This window comes from Leucopleurus acutus (assembly GCF_964270905.1).
Source record: "Leucopleurus acutus genome assembly, chromosome: 3".
NCBI classification, from domain to species: Eukaryota; Metazoa; Chordata; class Mammalia; order Artiodactyla; family Delphinidae; genus Leucopleurus; species Leucopleurus acutus.
Genome location: NC_139145.1, coordinates 97,791,390 through 97,812,000, shown reverse-complemented (window position 1 = coordinate 97,812,000; position 20,611 = coordinate 97,791,390). Strand labels below are relative to the sequence as shown.

The window sequence follows — 20,611 nt, the reverse complement described above, 5'->3', positions numbered from 1 at the left end:
ACTAGAAATGTATCATCTTTTACACCCATCATAAACATAACAAAGAACCAACTGGAAGAGTCTTTATACTAATTATCAAAATAATACTTGGAATAACTGCTATATATCAGATAAACACATTGCATGTATATTTCATATGATTCTCAACCTACCCTGTGGGTATTATTCCCCATCTCAAAATCAGGGAAATCAGTAAGTTAAATAAATTTCCCAAGGGTCTACAATTATTCAGAGGCAGAACTTGGGATTGGCATAGGTGCCTGAACCCAGCCCTGTGACCCTCAACCTTTGCTATAGGTTCATGCTTTCGTGTGTAGTAGATTGATTAGTATTTGATTACAAATTTCATAAACGTGAAGACTTTCTACTGATGGAAGGGCCCTGATGGAAGGACTTTGCCCAAGTTCCTTTGTTCTTTAAGATTTATTCTAAAATATTTGAGGGAAAAGGCAGCAGCAGTTAGGCAAATAAAATACTATAAAATTCATTTTCCATAAAGAAATATCAGGGGACAACACTCTAATAAAAAATACTTCCCATTTAAAAAAATGGGAACATCTGACCAATTTTTCTGTTACATAATGGAATGTGGCACAACTTTTTTCATTAGACCCAAGAAAACTTACAATGTACTATTTTATAAAAGGGCTTACTCTGTTTCAACTCAATCAGCTTTCACTGATCAATTTATGGTTGCTTCTTACCTGAAAGTTGCCAAAACAGCTTCCCCCTGGGAGGGTCACATAACTCACAAAGGGTGGTCCAGGAGACGGCAGCGACTCGTAGACCACCACACCTTCACTTGGGAACGCAGACCTCTGTTGCTGCTTGCTTTCCCAAAATTCCTGTAACATTGACACAACATTCACTGAAAAAGACAAGAAATATAATCAGTTATTAAGGATGGACATACCCTAGCAAAAACAACATTTTATTTGCGGGTTGGATTGTGTAACAAGGCACTTCCAGTTTAAGCAGAAGGGAGTATGTGTATGTTTGGGTGGGGTGGGGGTGTGGGGTGCTTTCAGTTGTGAAAGAAACAAATACTATGTAACACAAATGTGTTTTTTTTTTCATGAGTATGGCTCAAGTGGTTTGGCACCCTAATTCTAACAGCATTGCAGTATATTAAATTTACAAATTAGTTTTTGATAACAAATTTAAAAATCTCACTCTTCCTTCTTTGAAAATTTTCCTTAATAAACTTTGTCCAGATCTATGGTTATCCATGACTCCCACTCCTGTTTCTCATAGATTCTTGGACCTGCAAAGTGAAAGCTAAATTCAAAGGTAAAAATATGAGCAGTGTAATTTTTTTTTAATTTATTTATTTTATTTGTTTTATTTTTGGCTGCATTGGGTCTTCGTTGCCGCGCGTGGGCTTTCTCTAGTTGCAGCGAGCAGGGGCTACTCTTTGTTGCAGTGCAGGGGCTTCTCATTGCGGTGACTACTCTTGTTGCAGAGCGCAGGCTCTACGTGTGCAGGCTTCAGTAGTTGTGGCATGTGGGCTCAGTAGTTGTGGCTCACAGGCTCTAGAGTGCAGGCTCAGCAGTTGTGGCGCACGGGCTTAGTTGCTCCGCGGCATGTGGGATCTTCCCGCACCAGGGCTGGAACCCGTGTCTCCTGCATGCAGACGGATTCTTAACTACTACGCCACCAGGGAAGCCCCAAGCAATGTAATTTTAATTGGAACTCACCTATTATAAGATTTAAGAGGAGAAAGGCAGAAAGAAGAAAACTCTTTCATGCTCCTTTCCACCCTAATCCAAAGGAGAATGAAAGCAATTGTGTAATAAGCAGGAGGCTGGGGAAAAAAAACCATAAGTGAAACTAATAACATGGAAACCTTGTTAAGGACCACGTCTGTTAGATGACTTCAGAAAACGTAGTAATGGCTACAGCCATGTGTTTTAGATTAAATGACCTATGATAGCCTGTAGAAGTTCCAGATCAAATTAGGTTGGTTTGTTTATCCTGTACTGCAAATTGAATTGTGGAAATTAACAAGGATAATAGAATTGTAGAGGCAAAAGAGACCTTTCAGGTCATGCAGGCAAAGCTCTGCTTGATGCAGGAATTCCTTGCACAATACCACTGACAGCTGCCCATTTGGCCTGATTCTGGACACACGGAAGGACCGGGTAATTGGCACATCTTGATGTAGCCCATTTCAAATGCTAATGGTTTTAACTATAAGAAGGTCATTTTGGGAAGTGAGTGGAAATCTGCTTTCCTATAAGGTTCATGCAAGTGGGCTATTTCTCATTTCTGGGACCTCATAGAGGTTAATCCCCGTATTCATAAAAGAACCCATGACATAATTGAAGGTGGTATAGGACATCTGTTGTTTTTGCCTCCCTGGCATTTGTTGTCCCTCTTTGCAGGAATAGCACGAAAGTTTTCCTTAAAGAACCACCTTTCCTTTAACCAAGTCTTCTCCAGGGTTGAGGATTGGGGATTAGACCAAAGTCAAGTCATTTAGAGTCAATGAGTCCAGGACTTTTGTTGGAAATGTCAGAAGACTGGATTCTCCTTTTTCACTAGAGTTGCTGGGGTTATAGGAGAGAAGTATGGTGCTGCCCAGGCAAGGGAGACTCATGGCTGAAAAGAAAGCCAACATAGAGAAGGGTAGAACCAAGAGACAGAGAAAGAAAGACTAAGTTCTGATGTCATAGCTTAAGCTCCTGAACCAACACATCTGCTTTTACCTTAAACCGTTTTGAATTGGCATCTCACACTTGCATATAAAAGTGTACTAAAATAGACCACTCTCAGGTTTCCTCAGGTTCTAGATTGAATAGCTTTTCTTCTTTCAAACTTTCTTTTTGTAATATGGTGTCTATGCCCTTTGACATTCTCCTGATATATTTCTGAATACATGTGCTTCAAAATGCTGGGTTTTGTTATTTTGCAGGGAATCAGGAGAGTCACAGAGTTTGACTTGGAGGCAAAAACATTGCACAACCACTTTCTAAGCTGTTGACCAGAGCACCTGGCTCTTTCACTTCATTCCTAGGTCACCCATCAGCTTCCAGTTTTACAAGGTGTAGTTCAGGAAAATTTGCAAGACACCCAGGGAACTGGATGCCTGTGTATATTTAAGAACTGTACTTTTTAGTATTTAAGATGTGTTTTGGGAAAGAAACTGGGAAATATAAGACTATCAGAGGGGATAATTGAATTAACCAATAAAATACATGCTAAGTGGTCAAGGTGAGCTTGGTAATTACAGACATTTTTCATTCATTCAAAAACATTTGAAGTAATATTTTCCACCAGTTGATGTAACCCAAAATAGAATTAGAACTTTTATTTCCTAAACTGTATTTCTGCTCCCCAACTTCCTCTCTCTCCCATGTCCAGGAAAACAAGTATTTTGTGAGTGGGCTGATTTGTGTTTCAATTTGCCCGTGACCTACAGAATTTAGCAGAGATGTCTTGAAGATTGAAGCCTAAAACCGAAGTCAGTGGTCTGTTGCCCTGATAGTCAACAAGGGCCATTAACCGGCTATTTTAAGTTGGTTCATTGTTGAATGATGTTCAGCTGAAAAGTGGAGTAAGGAGCTGAAGATTCATGCTCTTCTAGGTAAAATGAACACAAGAATTTTGGCACGTAAAACTGTGTGGATTAAAGAGTTCAAAGGTGGGTACTAAGTAAAATTTCTGCATGAATAAATGTAGCAGTTTTCAAATTTTTTATTCTGCAACCTTGGAAGATTTCTTTGATGGTCTTACATATGTCATCACCTCTAAAGAGTGCAACATATGTACATGCACACACACAATCCATCTTTCTATCTCTATCTCCTCGTGTCGACTGGAAAACCAGATGAATGGAGTGCAGAGGGAAGAAGGCCAGCATGCTGTTTGGAATTTCAAAGATCAGTATATCTGAAGATGCTCTATTTATGAAACACATGCTCCTTTATTTTTTTGAAGTAGCAACAACAAGGTTCATGGACAATGTCAAAGAAAAGGCAAGCAAAGGGTCAAGTACTGCTGAAGAAAACCACCAAAATTTGAGGAAAGGCCTCACAACACAGTTTAGTCGCCAGCTGCAGTTGCACCTTCAGTGCCCAGCCAATGATCCTGCCTTTCACGTTACAAACTTAAGCCACCAAGCGTGTGATATCCCTCCCTACATCTAGTGACCCATCTGCACAAGTGCCCAGCTCTACCTTATTTCCTTCAGTCTCAAACGAAGTTGTGTTGCTTCTTCTGGGCATTGTTCTATTAGTAATTCTCTTGGCTTCCTATTTTTAAATGTTTTCTCTTTACTCACTCCTCAGCGGCCATAAGTATGCTCAAGACAACAAATGAATGAATAAATGAATGAATCAATGAATCAATTAAAAGAAACACTTAACCTCGGGAATATTCTGTTTTCTTTTTTGGCCATGCCATGTGGCATGCAGGATCTTAGTTCCCTGACCAGGGATGGAACCCATGCCCCCTGAGTTGGAAGCGCAGAGTCTTAACCACGGGACACCCAGGGAAGTCCCCCTGCCATTCATTTTTAACCCACCAACAATCTGGCTTTCCTCTACATTATGCTACTGAAACTACTTGGCAAATATCACTAATTCTAACTTTCAGTCCTTATTTACTTGACCTCTAACTGCATTTGACACAGCCGATCAATTTCTTCTAAAAACTCTCATCTCTAAGCTTTTCTGACAGTATTCTCCCTGATTCTTCTTCTGTATTTCTATCATTTCTTCTGTCTATTTTATGGGTTTCTCTTCCTCTGCTCACCCCTCATGTTGATTTGCACAAGAGCCTTATCATTGTCTTTTCTTGCTTCTCTCTCTACTGTTCTTGAATGACGGAACCTATTTCCATGAATCCATCTACCATAATATATGCCAATAGTTCCCAAAACATTCTCTTGTAACTCCAACTTTGTTAACAGATACTTCCATTTGGATGTCACAGAAATTCAACATATTCCCAGACTCAACCCATTTTCTTTTCCGTAAACTCTTTTCCCAAATTATTTAGAAAGTGATATAATCATATACCCAGTCACGTAAATCAGAAACCTGACAGGAACTTTAAACTTAATTTCCTCTCTCCAGATCTAATAAATGCCCAGATTTTGTCAGTTCCGTATCCTGATGTCTCTGATAGTCATCACTTCCTCTCAGTTAATATTGCCACTGCTGCATTGGTTCATATCTAACCAGATATACCACAGTACCCACTTGACTCCAATCACCCTCCCATCCAACCCATCCTCAACTGTTTCCAGGTAATCTTTCTGAATCTTATGGTTAATTAAATCACTCACATCTTAAAATCTTTCTGTGGGTCCTTCATTACCTACAGAACAAATAACTTCTTGGCAAGTCATAGAAGACCCTATGTCTTGATACTCTTTCTCATTCCAAACTTCCTCAAGTCACCTTCCAGGCCCCTCAGGCTCTCATGCTCCCAGGCCTACTGAACCAGAATCTACATTTTAAACAAGATTCTCAGGCAATCTGATGCACACTAAAGCTTGAGAAGTCCTGAGTAGGATAGGACGAAGTTGCTATTCTCATCTCTCTTATCATGTGCCTATTATATGCCAGGCACTAGGCATTTTCTCATTTAATTCTTACAACAGGTATTATCCACAACATAGAGATAAGAAATAAAAGATGCTCAGGATACAATCACACAGCTACTAAGTCTTAGCCTTGGGATTTTTAACCTAGTTTGGTCTGGGTGTATAGTCTAGCTCTTTGCTCATCCTGAGCCACTCCTAATTATAATAGAATTTAAGTTGTTTTCATGCATGTCTACATCTATTAGAAGCATTTTAGAAGAAGAATAAAGGTTAATTGAATATTTGAATGTCATCAAAGGTATGGAAGATGTGTTGCCATTGTGAGGCTGTTGGTAGGAAAGGTGTAGGAGGCTCTGCACAAGAATTACTTCACCTACCATTTTCTATGGGCCATTTTTCTGATACTTGTTCTTGGCAGTCAAACAAAGCAAAGGGTTAATATCTGTATTTTTTTCATACAAGTGATATGACACTTTCTAGCTTGGAACTGTCACAGTGAATGAGCAGTCTGTGTCATGTGAACAGGTATCCTGATTAATCTTCAGCTAACACTTTGCTCTGGTTTAAAACAATGTTGTAAATACCCACCAGCTGTGGGCTTCAGAGGGGGGTTGTGATTAGGCCTCCCATTCCAGTCCCTCCTTTCAAGGAATAATGGCTAAAGGAGAGACCACAAGAGGAACAAGAGGAAATGACAAAAGACCGAGGAGGGCTTTGGAACAGGCTTCCTTTGAAGAGAGGCATGAACAAAAGTCAAGGTCAAATTTCTCTGTCTGATTGTGCCTTCCACCTCAGGATCAGGAAGCTATCGTCTGGAATACAGCGTTTGTGGCTATGCATTATTTCTCCCAAAGTTTAGTGAAATTCTTTCTAAAGAGTTTCTATTTTGTCTGAATGGACACTAAAGGAAAAGGGCTTTATCCACAGCCATGACAAGATAAATTGGTCATCCATAGTGAATCTGGACACCAGACAGGAGAGAGGTAGTGAATCCTCAGCCGGAGACCCAGAGAATGCAGATGAATAACAACTTGGCTGATGCTGGAGCCAAGCTGAGCAACTCTCCGACTTCAGGGTTTAATACTACAGGTCATCTATTGGTCTTGCCTTTGTCAAGGTAACTGATGTTTAACTGGTAAAATTACTATAAAGAAATAGAATGTCCAACAAACACATGAAAGAATGCTCAACATCACTAATCATTAGAGAAATGCAAATCAAAACTACAATGAGGTATCACCTCACACCAGTCATAATGGTCATCATCAAAAATTCTACAAACAATAAATGCTGGAGAGGGTGTGGAGAAAAGGGAACCCTCTTGCACTGTTGGTGGGAATGTAAATTGGTACAGCCACTATGGAGAACAGTATGGAGGTTCCTTAATAAACTAAAAATAGAACTATCATACTACCCAGCAATTCCACTACTGGGCATATACCCTGAGAAAACCATAATTCAAAAAGACACATGCACCCCAATGTTCATTGCAGCTCTATTTACAATCGCCAGGACATGGAAGCAACCTAAGTGTCCATCGACAGATGAATGGATAAAGAAGATGTGGTACATATATACAATGGAATATTACTCGGCCATAAAAAGAAACGAAATTGAGTTATTTGTAGTGGGGTGGACGACTTAGAGTCTGTCATACAGAATGAAGTAAGTCAGAAAGAGAAAAACAAATACCGTATGCTAACACATATATATGGAATCTAAAAAAAAAAAAAATGGCTCTGAAGAACCTAGGGGCTGGACAGGAATAAAGATGCAGATGTAGAGAATGGACTTGAGGACATGGGTGGGGGAAGGGTAGGCTGGGACGAAGTGAGAGAGTGGCATGGACTTATATATACTACCAAATGTAAAATAATTAGCTAGTGGGAAGTAGCTGCATAGCACAGGGAGATCAGCTCAGTGCTTTGTGACCACCTAGAGGGGTGGGATATGGAGGGTGGGAGGGAGACACAAGAGGGAGGAGATATGGGGGTATATGTATAGCTGATTCACTTTGCTATAAAGCAGAAATTAACACACCACTGTAAAGCAGTTACACTCCAATAAAGATGTTTAAAAAAAAAAAAGAAAGAAATAGGATGTCAAATGGCTGAGGCTGGGGGTATGGGAGGAAGTGGAAGGAGAAAGAATTGTTGGGGAGATCCTAGGAACAACAGCATGAAATCCAGTTCCTTTTTGTGATTTCTATCAGTTCATAACATCTGAGAGTAAAGAAAGCAATTTAACCTCTGAATTGACTTTGCACATCAAATTTCTTAATGAATTCCATTGCTCCAAATTGTTTTCTCAGACACATGTAATAGACCCTGTTATGGACTAAACATCTGTGTCTCCCACAAATTGAAGCCCTAACCCCTAATATGATGGTATTAGAAAGTGGGGACTTAGGGAGATAATCAGGTTTAGATGAGATTATGAGGTAGAGCCCCATGATGGGATTGGTGTCCTTATAAGAACAGAGATACCACAGCTTCCTCTCTCTCCCTTGTGAGGACGCAGCAAGAAGGCAGCCATTTGCAAACAAGGAAGAGGGCTCTCTCCAAAGTACTGAGTGTGCCAGCAATTTGATCTTGGAGTTTCCAGCCACCAGACATGTGAGAAATAAATTTCTGTTGTTTAGGCTACCCAGTCTATGGTATTTTGTTACAGCAGCCCAAGCTGACTAAGACAAACCTCTTCAGCAATTTTGAAAATTTTCACATCAACAAGATGACAATTTGCTATGCAGTTTATAGACATTAGTGTGGATACTTTTTTCTTCACTGTGTTTTAAAATCTGAATAGGACAGTTTTCAGAGTGGTAACTAGATCCCCAAGCAAGTCTTTCATAAATGAGGTTTTCATTTTCTCCTTCCTCAAGCTTTCTCTTTGATTATAAAGTTCAGCATCAAACTTCACAGAAGGCAGTTGACCAATGAAGACATCCGACAATGTGGAACACTGACCATCCAACCTTTGACCCTTTCTAGCAGAAATCCTCAATCAGCTTCAGCAAATGCAGTGTCTTTACTTGTCCTTGAACATATACTGCATATTTTTCCCCTGTGTTTTGGTTCAAGTTCTCCTTCCTATCCTGAGTATTGTTTCTGCCCCTCCCTTCTATCCATCCAATTTATTCTCATAGTTCAGAGGAAATGCCACGTCCTCCATCACGCCTTGCCCACTGGTTCTAGCCCATATGAATGTACTTTTCTGTGCTCTTATTCCATTAGTGGCCCTATGTCTTAGCACTTAATCTCCTATAAGCCATGTAATAAAATAGATGTGGTACTCCAGGCTAAATTTATCAAGTCAGACTTGGCTGGACTTACTTCTGGCCAGAGGAATGAAATGCCTTGTGATAACAATTCATCTTACAGAGTACAGTATTATGTTATTTGCCTCACAGCTGACTGATTCTAGAGGGCAGGGACTCTAGTTCATTCTCCTCTGTAGCCTCCTTGGTATCTAGCACAGGGCTATTCATCTAGAAGCAGTTGTTGAATTCATTTGAAATCTAAGAAAACTACATATCTGTACTGTGCAACTGAATGAACATACAGAAGATAGGTGAAGGTACTACGATTCATGGAGAGATCAAGACTTCCTTCTAGATAGGAGGTTTCTTATATGAACCACCATGATACCCACACAGCATGGATGTGGTGGTGGCAGCCATGGTTCAGATGGAGATGGCTGAGGAGGTGCAGCAAGATGAAGCCTGGGCAGAGTAAACATGTGATTGCTAGCTGCTTGCCAGCTGGGGCTTTACCTTCATGATAACTAGGACTTAGGGAAATCCTGAACAGGAATGGTAAGTACTTTTGTCTCAGAGTGTCAATTCTAATCCATTTATGTTGACTGCCTGGAGCACTGTGTTGAAAAGGATTTGAAAGTAGTCTCTGAGATCAGGAATTGTGTAACAGAACACCACAATTAACCAGTAATGAGGCACTGGTGTATCTGGTAACCCTGTCTTTGATGGTATAGAGTAAAAAAAAAAAACAACAAAGCAGTCAAAATAGGCCTCTGTTCATAAAGGCTTACAATATGATTGCAGAAATAATGAATTCATAATATAATTTGTTAACAAAATACTAGACTGCTACATTGTAGAACAGAAATGATTTTAAGGTAATATTTAAAACTTTAAAATTTATGGCATAATAATTAAACAGATTCAAGGGGAAAAGTAGATAAATGTGAACTGAAAAGGTCAGAAAAAAAACAAGTGTAGGGGGACTTTCCTGGTGGTGCAGTGGTTAATAATCTGCCTGCCAATGCAGGGGACATGGGTTCGATCCCTGGTCCAAGAAGATCTCACATGCCGCAGAGGAACTAAGCCCGTGAGCCACAACTACTGAGCCTGCACTCCAGAGCCTGCAAGCCACAACTACTGAACCTATGCCACAACTACTGCACCCTAGAGCCGGCACACTGCAACTACCGAGCCCACGAGCCACAACTACTGAAGCCCGCGTGCCTAGAATCTGTGCTCCTCAACAAGAGAAGCCACCGCAATGAGGGGAGCTCATGCACCACAAGGAAGAGTAGCCCCCACTCACCGCAACTAGAGAAAGCCCGCGCGCAGCAACGAAGACCCAACGCAGCCAAAAACACATAAATAAATTAATTAAAGAATAAAAATATGCATAGGAGGAGGGCCTAATCTGAGCCACCTCAGAAAAATGAGATTTACACCGGGATGGGGGAAGGGATAGAAACTGCTCTCAAAGGAGTGAGAGTGGCATTTGACAAAAAGAGTAAGAAAAACAGTAATGCCTCAGCTGTGGAATTATGTGTGGGAGCAATAGGGAAGGATGCCACTAGGAAGGGGGTACAATTTGATAAGAGACAGGGTAAGGGGAGTTTGTTTCTTTTAATAATTGGAAATTTATCCTATTATTCTGGTACCTCAGCTTTACCCAAGTGGGAGAGAAAGGCAGGAACACAGAGTTCCTTGTCCTTTGTCTTTGCCTGAGGTGATGTGCTGCCTTTAGTGGCTCCATTCATGAAGAACAAGGGCACAAATACTTGGAGAGAATGTGCAGTTGCTCTTATGCATCTGGGTGAGCCCAGGAAGAATGTCTCTCTGGGAGGAGCTTGGGCAGAAAATCTCTATGAGGAGTGAGTAGGAGATGCAGCAAGCAAGAGAATGCTCCTTTTGTAGTCTGGAAGGAGCATGAAGCCACTCAGAGGGCCTTTATCCTAAAAACTCGGAGCTTGTCATTTTCATAGATTGGACACGATGAAGATGCTAATAGGGACACATGATATATGTTTTCATATGGGAACTCTGAGATGGAGAGGATGTAAATGCCCCATGGATTATAGGGGCTTTGGTTTGAACACAATAAAACGTGTACTGCATCTTCTATCTCCACATTTTATCAACAGGCAGGCAGTTTCCTTACGTAGTTAAAAGCATGGACTCTGAAGCCAGAATGCCTGGGTTTGAATCCTGTCTTTACCGCTGTAAGAAACCTACCTAGTGCTCCTGTTCTATCTGTAAAATATAGTACTTACATTACAGGGTTGCTGTAAAGCTTAAAATGGAAAATGCTCAGAATAGAGCTTCACACATAGTAAGCACTAGAGTGTTAGCTATTATTTGTGGTTAGAGAAGGTGAAGGAAGAAAGGAAGAGGCATGATTATATGCTTGCATGTTGCATCTTTGAGACTGACTGTTCTTGTATTGGAAACCATGTCATTAAACATTCTAAAAATATTCTCAAATCTGAAAATTCCTAATTGGACACATTGTGTTTTTTAATTTATTTCCAAAATATGTGAAGAGTTCAGAGATGGAAAAAAGAAAGCTCTTTTAATATCATTCACTCTTAAAGTCAAAGCTTCATAATGGACAGAAAATAAATAGATGAAATGCTACATGTCTCAAAATCTGGAGACATGGATGTCTGTCCCAATTTTTCACTTTCTAATAAATGCTAATGGCAATAGAACTGCTCTTAGCAAAAACTACAGAGAGGGGCTAACTCTTATTTGAAATCAATGTTAATGACTGATTGTGCTTCAGGAAAGTAGAAACATTATAGTTCATTGCCCAGTTCAATTACCTAATACCAGGTAAGTCCTGCCGGGAAGACAGTCATTTGTCAGTAATAAGGGGTCTTAAAAGTATGTTATGAATGTTATGTTATGAATCTATCAGAAAAAAAGAAGCAATTTCTTTATGCCTTACATGAGAAAAAAATTCTAGCTGGGCAAAATTTCCCTTGCCAAAAACAATTAAAGACAAATTGGAAAGGCTACCATTTAAGGATAAACCATTAAGAGGCTTTCAAGATGCTAAACATATTTTCAAACCGATTCTCTGCCTCCAAACAGATGGATTTTTTTGTTATGCAATATTTTAATATAATCTTTTAATTACCCTTAGCAGGTGATACTTTAAAATAAAGTTAATTAGTATTTTCTATTCTAGCAATTCAATCATGTACAACTTGTTTTTGTCAATGTGATTCCCTAGATTTGTTGAGGAGAAATAGGAAAAGGACCCCCAGATAATTTAAGGAGCCAGCTCAAGGCATGTTGCCAATTTGCCATTCACGCAAAATGGGGTACCTGTGGGTCTTGTGCTTGGCTTGGCTAACTCCAGGACACTGACCAACAGAGCCAGCTGTCTAAACATTTATAACCATCCTCAGGCTTTGACAAGTTTTGACCAGGCTAATGGAATCTTGCTGACACAGCTTGTGTGTCATGTACAATATGTAGGAATCTTGGGCCCCTTCTTCTTTTCTGTAGATACTCTTTCAAAGGTAGCCACAGCCACCCAACAGAGCTGAGACAGCTAAGAGTCTTGCTTTGTTCCCAGCATTATTTTCTTTTAGTAACGCTCCAGAGTCAGTGACTAGCTCCTTCAGCAGCTGGGAAGCTGGTTGTGTTTCTTTTGTTTGCTTTTTCTTTTCTTCTGGTCTGGTCCCCATTCTCTACCCTGAACACTTTCTCTGAGGGAATTAAGATTCTTTGGGTTGTTTTTTTTTTTTTTTTTTTTTACAAAATTAACCTCTTGGGAGATTCTCTATAATATGCAAAAAAGTACATCGTTCGTTTTGGTTTAATTTTCACCTTTAGAATTTTAAATTGCTGAACTATAAGTCATTTGGGGAGAAATTTAAATAACACTTTAAAAAAATCTTTGGATGTACAAGGTAATTTTTTAAGAAGGCAGAGGGGAGAGAATATCAAGGAACAAGAGGGAATCACAAAGACATTAAAATAAAAGGTCATTAAATATATCACAATTGAACGGCAGCAGCAATAGCAGGCCTGAGCTCCCAAATGTGCTTTATCTGTGTACCATGGTTCAAATTATGTCATCCAATCACAAAAGCTACATAGACTAAAAACCTCATGTAATCCACTTAACCAATTAGGAAGTATATATTGATATCTTTCCCATGTGCCATTGGGCACTGACACTGCACTATATTTCAGAGACTTTGTAGGACTGTTGACTTTAGATAACCAAGGATCCAAGATAACAAAAAACAAACAAAAAAATCAAACACTGTTACTTTGCTGACCAGTTCTGTTTAGTTAGAATGGTCAAATCTGTGCAATTGTGGCTTTATGCATGTAACATACCTTCCCCGGGTAGAGTCATTATAAGAAAGCTCTCCATGACCCTGCCACAGCTATCCAACTAGGGTTTATGTACAAGGCACGGACAGAGTTTGGCCCTAAAGAGCTTGGTGCACACAGAGTTGTGTGACCCAGAGTTGAGGGTAGACCCTGAGGATGAATATAAGGACTGGCAATCTGAGTCACTGCCAGTGTGGTATATGGGATAATTTGGGCTGCTCTACCAAGGCCAACCTGAGGCAGTGTTCTGGGGAAGTTGCCTGAGGTGGCTGTGTTTATTTTCACAGCCCATCCTTCTTCCATGCTGCCTCCTGTTTCATGGGGCTGTCAGCTTAACCCTGCATGCAATTAGGCTGTGATTAAGGTGTCAATGGATGATGGTTTAGAAAGTCCCAGTACCATTTCTTTCATCATATTTCACTTGACAATGGGAAAAATCTTCCCCCTTTTTGTGAGGGAGAAAATAAACAAATCAGCCACCAGAAAAGTCTGTTGTGCACCTGCTAGGTGCCTGGCCTTGTGGGAGACACCTTGGGGGTTACATAGAAGTGCAAGGTATGGCTTTGCCCTCCTGGGACTTCCAACTTAGGTGTGGACAAAAACATGCCAGCAAACTATAACTCATAGTACAGAGGCACATGAGAAAAATGTAAACTACACTATACAGCCCATAAGTGTGAAAGGGGTGGTGACTAGATGATGGGTTCCCACAGCTGCATTAATGGGATGAGATCAAAATAGGGATCAACTGATTATCATCCCAGTAGAAAAAAAAAAAAGCAACACCATAATTCAAACAGTATTCTAAGGACAGCAGAGAGAGAATGTAGAAAACTACAGGGAGTGTAATAATTGCCTATTTTGTCATTATTAAACTTTCAGTAGGATTCTTTTTTCTTTCCTTTTTCTTTTAAAATAGGATTTTTAAAACTGCCTTGACAGACTAAACTTATATGAGCATTTGAACATGGAAGAAAAGAAATAAGAGCCTTTGGGGTTAAAACACCAATATGAAATGTATTAAATAAAGAAGATTCTTTTATGAAAGGCTTCTAAAGTTGTCTTACATTTCTTAAATCAATCTGTAGCACATAATCAGTAAAACCGTATCATTTAAACAGAAAAATCATAACTTAGAAACTCACCCTTGTGCAGCTGTATCCTATTATGGGCTGTAACTTAACACATGAGTTTCAGAAGTTGTTAAAGTTGAGTTCAGGCTAACAAATCTTAACTGTTAAAAAAAAAAGCCTATGGTGAGATGAGACAGCAGACCATGAAGAGGCACCAGATTTGATCACAGGATGGGTGTCACTCATATTTTATTTTGATTTGTTAAATCTTATTTATATATTAAGAAATAAATGTATTAAGACAGATATGGCCATTAAGTGATCAAGAAGCCACTTCTTTTTTTCCATTTTGAAAAATTTTCCTCTGGCACTAAGACTTTCAGTATTTAAACTCTGCCAAATGAGTATTTTTTCAGTATCTTTACTGAAAAAAGGAGAACAGTGCTTATGCCACAGATAGCTGAAAAGAAATCTGCATTTTTTCTTTTAGTATAAATTCAAATAAAAATAGTTGTGTCCTGTAATAGATAAAGTAAAACTAGCTTTTGAGTAGGCTTTTTCAGTAGAATGGACATCCACAGTTTAGATGCTAAAATTATCAGAGTTCAAATTATTGTAATTAAGATGCCATCATTAATCCAAAATGAGCTAGCAAGCAGTGGAGTTTTTTGTTTTTTGGTTTTTTTTATAACAATACTTCACTTTAAAAAATAAATTTATTTATTTATTTTTGGCTGCGTTGGGTCTTTCATTGCTGCACACGGGCTTTCTCTAGTTGCGGAGAGCGGGGGCTACTCTTCCTTGTGGTGCGTGGGCTTCATCATTGCTGTGGCTTCTCTTGTTGTGGAGCACGGACTCTAGGCGCGCGGGCTTCAGTAGTTGTGGCACATGGGCTCAGTAGTTGTGGCACATGGGCTTAGTTGCTCCGTGGCATGTGGGATCTTCCCGGACCAGGGATCGAATCCATGTCCCCACCATTGGCAGGTGGATTCTTAATCACTGCGCCATCAGGGAAGTCCCTGTTTTTTGTTTTTTAACCATGCTCTTTCCAGCACACTTTCTGTGGTGGAATGCAATGCAATACGTGTAGGAATTTTATTGCACAAGTGCCTTCATCCCTCACATCCTACTCCATTCCTTTATGTGAAATGCAAAAACCATAAATGTATCATCAAATTTATAGATTTTTAGATAACTACTCTAAAAAGCATGGGATGGGGAAAATACTTGACTCCTGAGAATTTTTCCTCTCTTGCATTCCATACAGCCAGATTCATGATTACTGAGATGTTTTTAATAGCTCTATAGTATGGTCCAATTTTTCCAAAGGGTAAAAATGTACTTTTTAAAGTATTCACTTAACTGGTATAAATACAACCTTTCATGCAGAAAATGTCTCCTCAAATGGAAGAGTTAATGCACTTCAAATATGTGAGAAATTTTTCTTCTAATTGTGCAATGTTTAGTTAAATGTTCTACCATATTTTTTCATTATAAAATTGTGGGAAACAGTGAAATCTAACACTTCACTTTATAAATCAGTGCTAGAAACCAACATGTTCTCATGGCTTTAATGACAGCTAAGATAGTTTTTAACTATCTGAAAAGTTTGCCTTGATTTTGGCCTTTATTTAGTGAAAGTGGTTTCTCCCTATAGGCATGTATTGCATCTTGCCTGAATGGGCAAAAGGATTCGTGCTGTGAAAAATCTGCAATTCTCTCCAGCTTAGTATCAGGAAGTATACTTGTAGCAGATGTCAATATAATCTTTTCCCCAATACAACATGAGGCCATACACTTCCAGAACTAATCTACGATCACTGCTAACTCTAATGGACCCCTGTTGCTTACACTTGAGCGTGACTCCACCTGCCTTCTCAGCCTTGTCTCCACTTCCCCTGATGCATTGTTCCTGTATTGCCTGATCTGCCTTTGGACAAACTGTTCTCTCTCCTCAAAAATGCCCTTCCCTTATTACTCTCCTGTTACACTCCTGTTCAGATATGCCTATTTAATGAGCTCTCTCCATACACCCAGAAGAGTCCATTTCAGTTCCACCTCTGTTTTCCTAACAGATACTGCCATGACAGCACAAATGACATGGTAATGTAACACCTCTGAGAGGCAATGTCTTGCAGTGGCTAAAGGTGAGAGGTTGGAAGATAGAATTTGAATCCTGGTTCTGTCATTTTGTTAGGTGTGGCCTTGGGCAAGTCACCTTAACCTCCACAAGCCTCAGTTCTCTCACCTATAAATCAATAGTACCTATGTTATTGGCTTGCTGTGAAGAGTAAACCTTCTTAGCATAGTGCCTTAATCACATGATGAGGACTGACATATTAGCATTACTATTAATGCATGAAGAAGGATCTGAAGATGGCAGATAAGCATATTATGCTCTTGTAATTTGAAGGGTTAACGCTCAGAGTAGGATCTGAAAGTGCAGACATCTTGAAATCATGGGGCGGTGATTTCCTTTGGGAAAGCATGTGAGAAATTGTTAAACAGGGGCAAACAGATAGTAAGCTCACACACAAACTCTCAAAAGAGCTGACAAGGGCTGCTTTCAGGATAGCTCATCTTTGATTGTGACACATGACACATGAAAAGAAATTGGATGTTGCACAAAGCCAAGAATGAAGGGCAACATGGATATATGCCTTAATTTCTCTACAAAGAGATTCTTTCTGGTGGTAGAGACTCCCAGAGATACCTGTTACAAAATGGAGACATTTAGGTAGTGAAGAACAGTCCAGTGTCAGCTTAGATGAGCAAATTACAAACTGAGAGCCCACCTCATTTAAAATTTCTTTCCGTTATTTTTCATTTGAAGCGCAAAATAGAGAAAAAGGGAAAAAATGTCATGAAATTTATTTCCTTTCAGGAAAGAAAATAAAAAGCAAATTACAACTTTTGCCAGATGAACACCTGTCTAAAACAAATGAGAGGTTTAATACATTACAAAATGCCACTTGGAGGGCCTCCTTGGCTGAGAAAAACATTCATATTTTATTTCCTTAAATGAATGTAACTATCCCCATGTGCATCGGTCTCAGACCAGAAAACTCTCTGGGTACTTTTCCTGACCAACTTGAAGAGAAAATTCAATTTACTATTGCTTGTTTTTAAACAAATCAAAAGCCAAGGGAGGGCAACAAATTAATCAAATGATCGTTTACATTCCTTGTATTATATGTTTCTGAAGAATAAAGAGAAAAAAACTGCCTTTGCATCATTGAAGAGAAATTTAGAAAAACACTTTTAGAATGTTATTATTATTTTTTTATGCTCCATTGTTCAACTGTGCACGGTTTTAAGCATTGTTGAATTGGCTTTTCATCTTGTAGGAAAGCAAGGTAGCAATTTTTCTTAAGGAATTGGCAGTGATGTGTTCAAGTGCTTAGCTCTTTCCTTCTGGCAAAAAGAGACTGGCCTGCGGTGGGGGAAAAGGAGCCAAGAGTGACTAGGAGGAGGGGAGGCTGCTTAGAACCTGCTATTCAAGGTTGATAGCAGCTTTTTACAGGCTGTGTAAAGCAGGATTGTGGTGGCAGCAACTTATGGGTGTGCCAAAGAAAATGAGTCTATGTGCTAAACCCTGGCACATGCATGGTAGGTTGCTAAGGCAGGGCATAGGCCCTAGGCAGACTTGTGATGTCTGCCCCAGAAAGTAAGTGAAACTGTTCCCATTATTCCATGAGGATGGTGAGTGGTTGGATGTTTGGATATCATAAAAACCCCTGGCACAGAAATCTGCCATTTTGGCTTACTTTCATTTAGTCAGTTTTCAGATTAGAAACACCTGAAGGGAGAGGCTCAGAAGTTAAAATTCACACCTATTAAGCCATGCAAGCAGTTGCAGAGTGGCAGCCCATTCTAGGGTAAGCAGGCAATGCTATCTGATGAAATTTAAGTTCTATGTTAAGGAATGAAGTATATAAAACAGGACACTTCTTTGCTTTTCCATATAAAAGAGTTCCCACAAAGGTCTGGATGATGGAACCTAACGTATGTTTTATTTTAATCCTTTTCTGTTTTATTCTCTCTGGTAAACTAAACAATTGCTGGGATTTATTTCAGCTCAAAAAGTGGGCCATATAATTTCAGATTAAATTTCTTAAATTCACAATGAACTCAGTGAAAAATTTCACCTCTATTTCCTTTTACTGTTTCTACTATCCAAACCCTCACCACATGATCCCTGGTCCTCTACAGTTCATCCAAAGTCTTAGGCAGGTCAAGATCCTTTTTACCCTTCACTAGTGAATGCAGTGCTATTGTAGGAGAGAGGCATTCTTTCCTCCCCTTTTCACTTAAAAAAACATGCCAAACCTGAATAGACTCCAGGCTAGTCTGGGGGAGGGAGTGATTTTTATTAGTTCTAACATAGCTATTGACACATGCTTGAAGACAATATTTAAAAGAAAGCAAGAAACTAAGAAAGCAAGAGAAAGAGTAAGAGGAGTAAGAAAGCAAAATAAAGAAAGGAAGAGAAAAAAGGAAGAAAGAAAAAAGAAAGAAAGAGCAGGCTTTCACTTTATGCCTTAGTGGGCAAATGGGTTACAATTTAATTTCTAAGAAGAACATTTTATAGAATAAAATTGCCTAACATTTCTTTCTCTTCATCACACATATGAGAAATATAAAATAAAAGGACATCTGGAAACGAACATTATTCAGCAATCAGAAAGCAAAAATACAAACCATTGATGTTTTGATGGAGACAAACATACGAGATTCACAAAGAAGAAAGCTGTAACTTATTGAAGTAAAAAAAAAAAAATTCCATATGCATTTTACCTTTTGGGCAGTTCCATAGCAAAGTTCTGTTTCAGAAGCCCTTTGTAATATGAAACCCACTGTAGATAAGATACAAGGTGAAGATAGTCTGTTTTGCAGCAGCAGGAAATCAAATTGGTTCCAGAAACAAAGTTACATGATAAATGGCCTAATAGTATTGCTAGAATTGGAAATCTTGATTGAATTATTTTTCATAACCATTAAAAAAAGATTTTGAAATAACTTTGCCATAGCTGTTTAGATTTTTTTGGGGGGGAGGGGGAGGGCGTTGTTGCAGAAATGGGAAGACATCTCATTTTACTGGCCTTTTAAACTAAAGTGTTATAATTTGTTATCAAAATTTAAGAGCTCAGTGGTGATTTATTAATTTGTTTGCAACAAAAAATTTCAAACACAATACTTTTTAAACATAACTCATATATGGTATGGAGGATTAAACAGGTTAAAAAAGAGATATACTTTATTATCATTTTCAAGTTATTTTTAGTTTTAATCCTAGTACCAATCAGTCTTATTTATTTAAAAATCATCTGGAAAAGTTCATTAAGTCTTAGGCGAATCTTAGATTTTAAGACAGACTTCTAAACGGTTAACAAGATGTATCACTGACAAAATATCCCAGCGACTGATACCCGTAGGTGAAATGAAATTATTCTGTCTGAAGTCAGGAACAAGTTAAATACCACTTAGACCACAGCACACGACTACAGAGATTTAGGAGAAAACATACTTAAATAGGATGTGACTAGACATTTAGGACTATTTTCTAAAAAAGTCAAAAAACGTTTTTCCCTTCAGTACTTACAGTCTTTGAAGACTAGAGCCGGGTCTCTGTGAGGCAAGACTTGGGCAATGATGTGTCTCAAGGATTCCAAGGTTCTGTCCATCTTGGGTCTGCCTGTGCAAGCCTGCTGCACAGTGTCCTCATGCCTGAATTCTTGCAGTCCTGGTCTGAATTTGTGCAGCTCATTGATGCACAGGATTACCAAAGAATCTCTTTTAACATCTGCCAATCAGACATTTCCCAGAATCTAAAGACCCCTCAGGGGGCCCTCCTCCCAGGCTCACTTATCTTTGTTGTATGCTGAGCTAATTAGCTCAAAAGGCTGGCTGACAGGCGGGTTCCCATTGCTTCCTTCTGTTAAACACACCCACCTACAGGCTAGCTGGGGAAGCTCACTAATCATGGGAACAGCTTTCCTCTCGAACCAGATTTTGCCTGAATGGTGTGCAGCTTTCTGACTTACATATTTCTTTTGGTCACTCATCTTCTAATGTGCTGACTTCAGGTATATAGAAGCAAGAAGGTTATTTCTCAAGAAAGTTTCCTTAGTAGCAAAGGAGTTTCCAGCTCAGGACTTCCAGCTCAGAATCAGTATAATCTAAATTCTTCTCGGTAAAGAAGTGCTGTAAAGATTGTGGATGTAGCCAGGCACCAGATCATGTATTGTATCTGAATCCAGGAACATCTCTTTGGGAGCCAAGTGTTTAATTTTTTCACCCACCCAAATTATAGTCACTTTTGATGGGCAGTGGCAAATAAAATCTCATAGTCTGTGTTTTGACTTGCTTGGGAACATT

The 20,611-nt window shown here is 39.2% G+C and overlaps 1 protein-coding gene across 1 annotated transcript in view; it reads right to left on the bottom strand.

Moving 5' to 3' along the window:
- LIX1 (limb and CNS expressed 1) overlaps positions 1-19,917 on the bottom strand; it is a gene marked incomplete at both ends in the record, with an annotated part of 47,199 nt that extends 27,282 nt beyond the window's left edge. The window contains 2 exons of the mRNA XM_082835969.1: positions 705-868; positions 19,836-19,917. Of these exons, the coding sequence (XP_082692095.1) occupies positions 705-868; positions 19,836-19,917 (246 nt within the window). The remainder of the gene's footprint in view (positions 1-704; positions 869-19,835) is intronic.
- Positions 19,918-20,611: the final 694 nt, after the last annotated feature.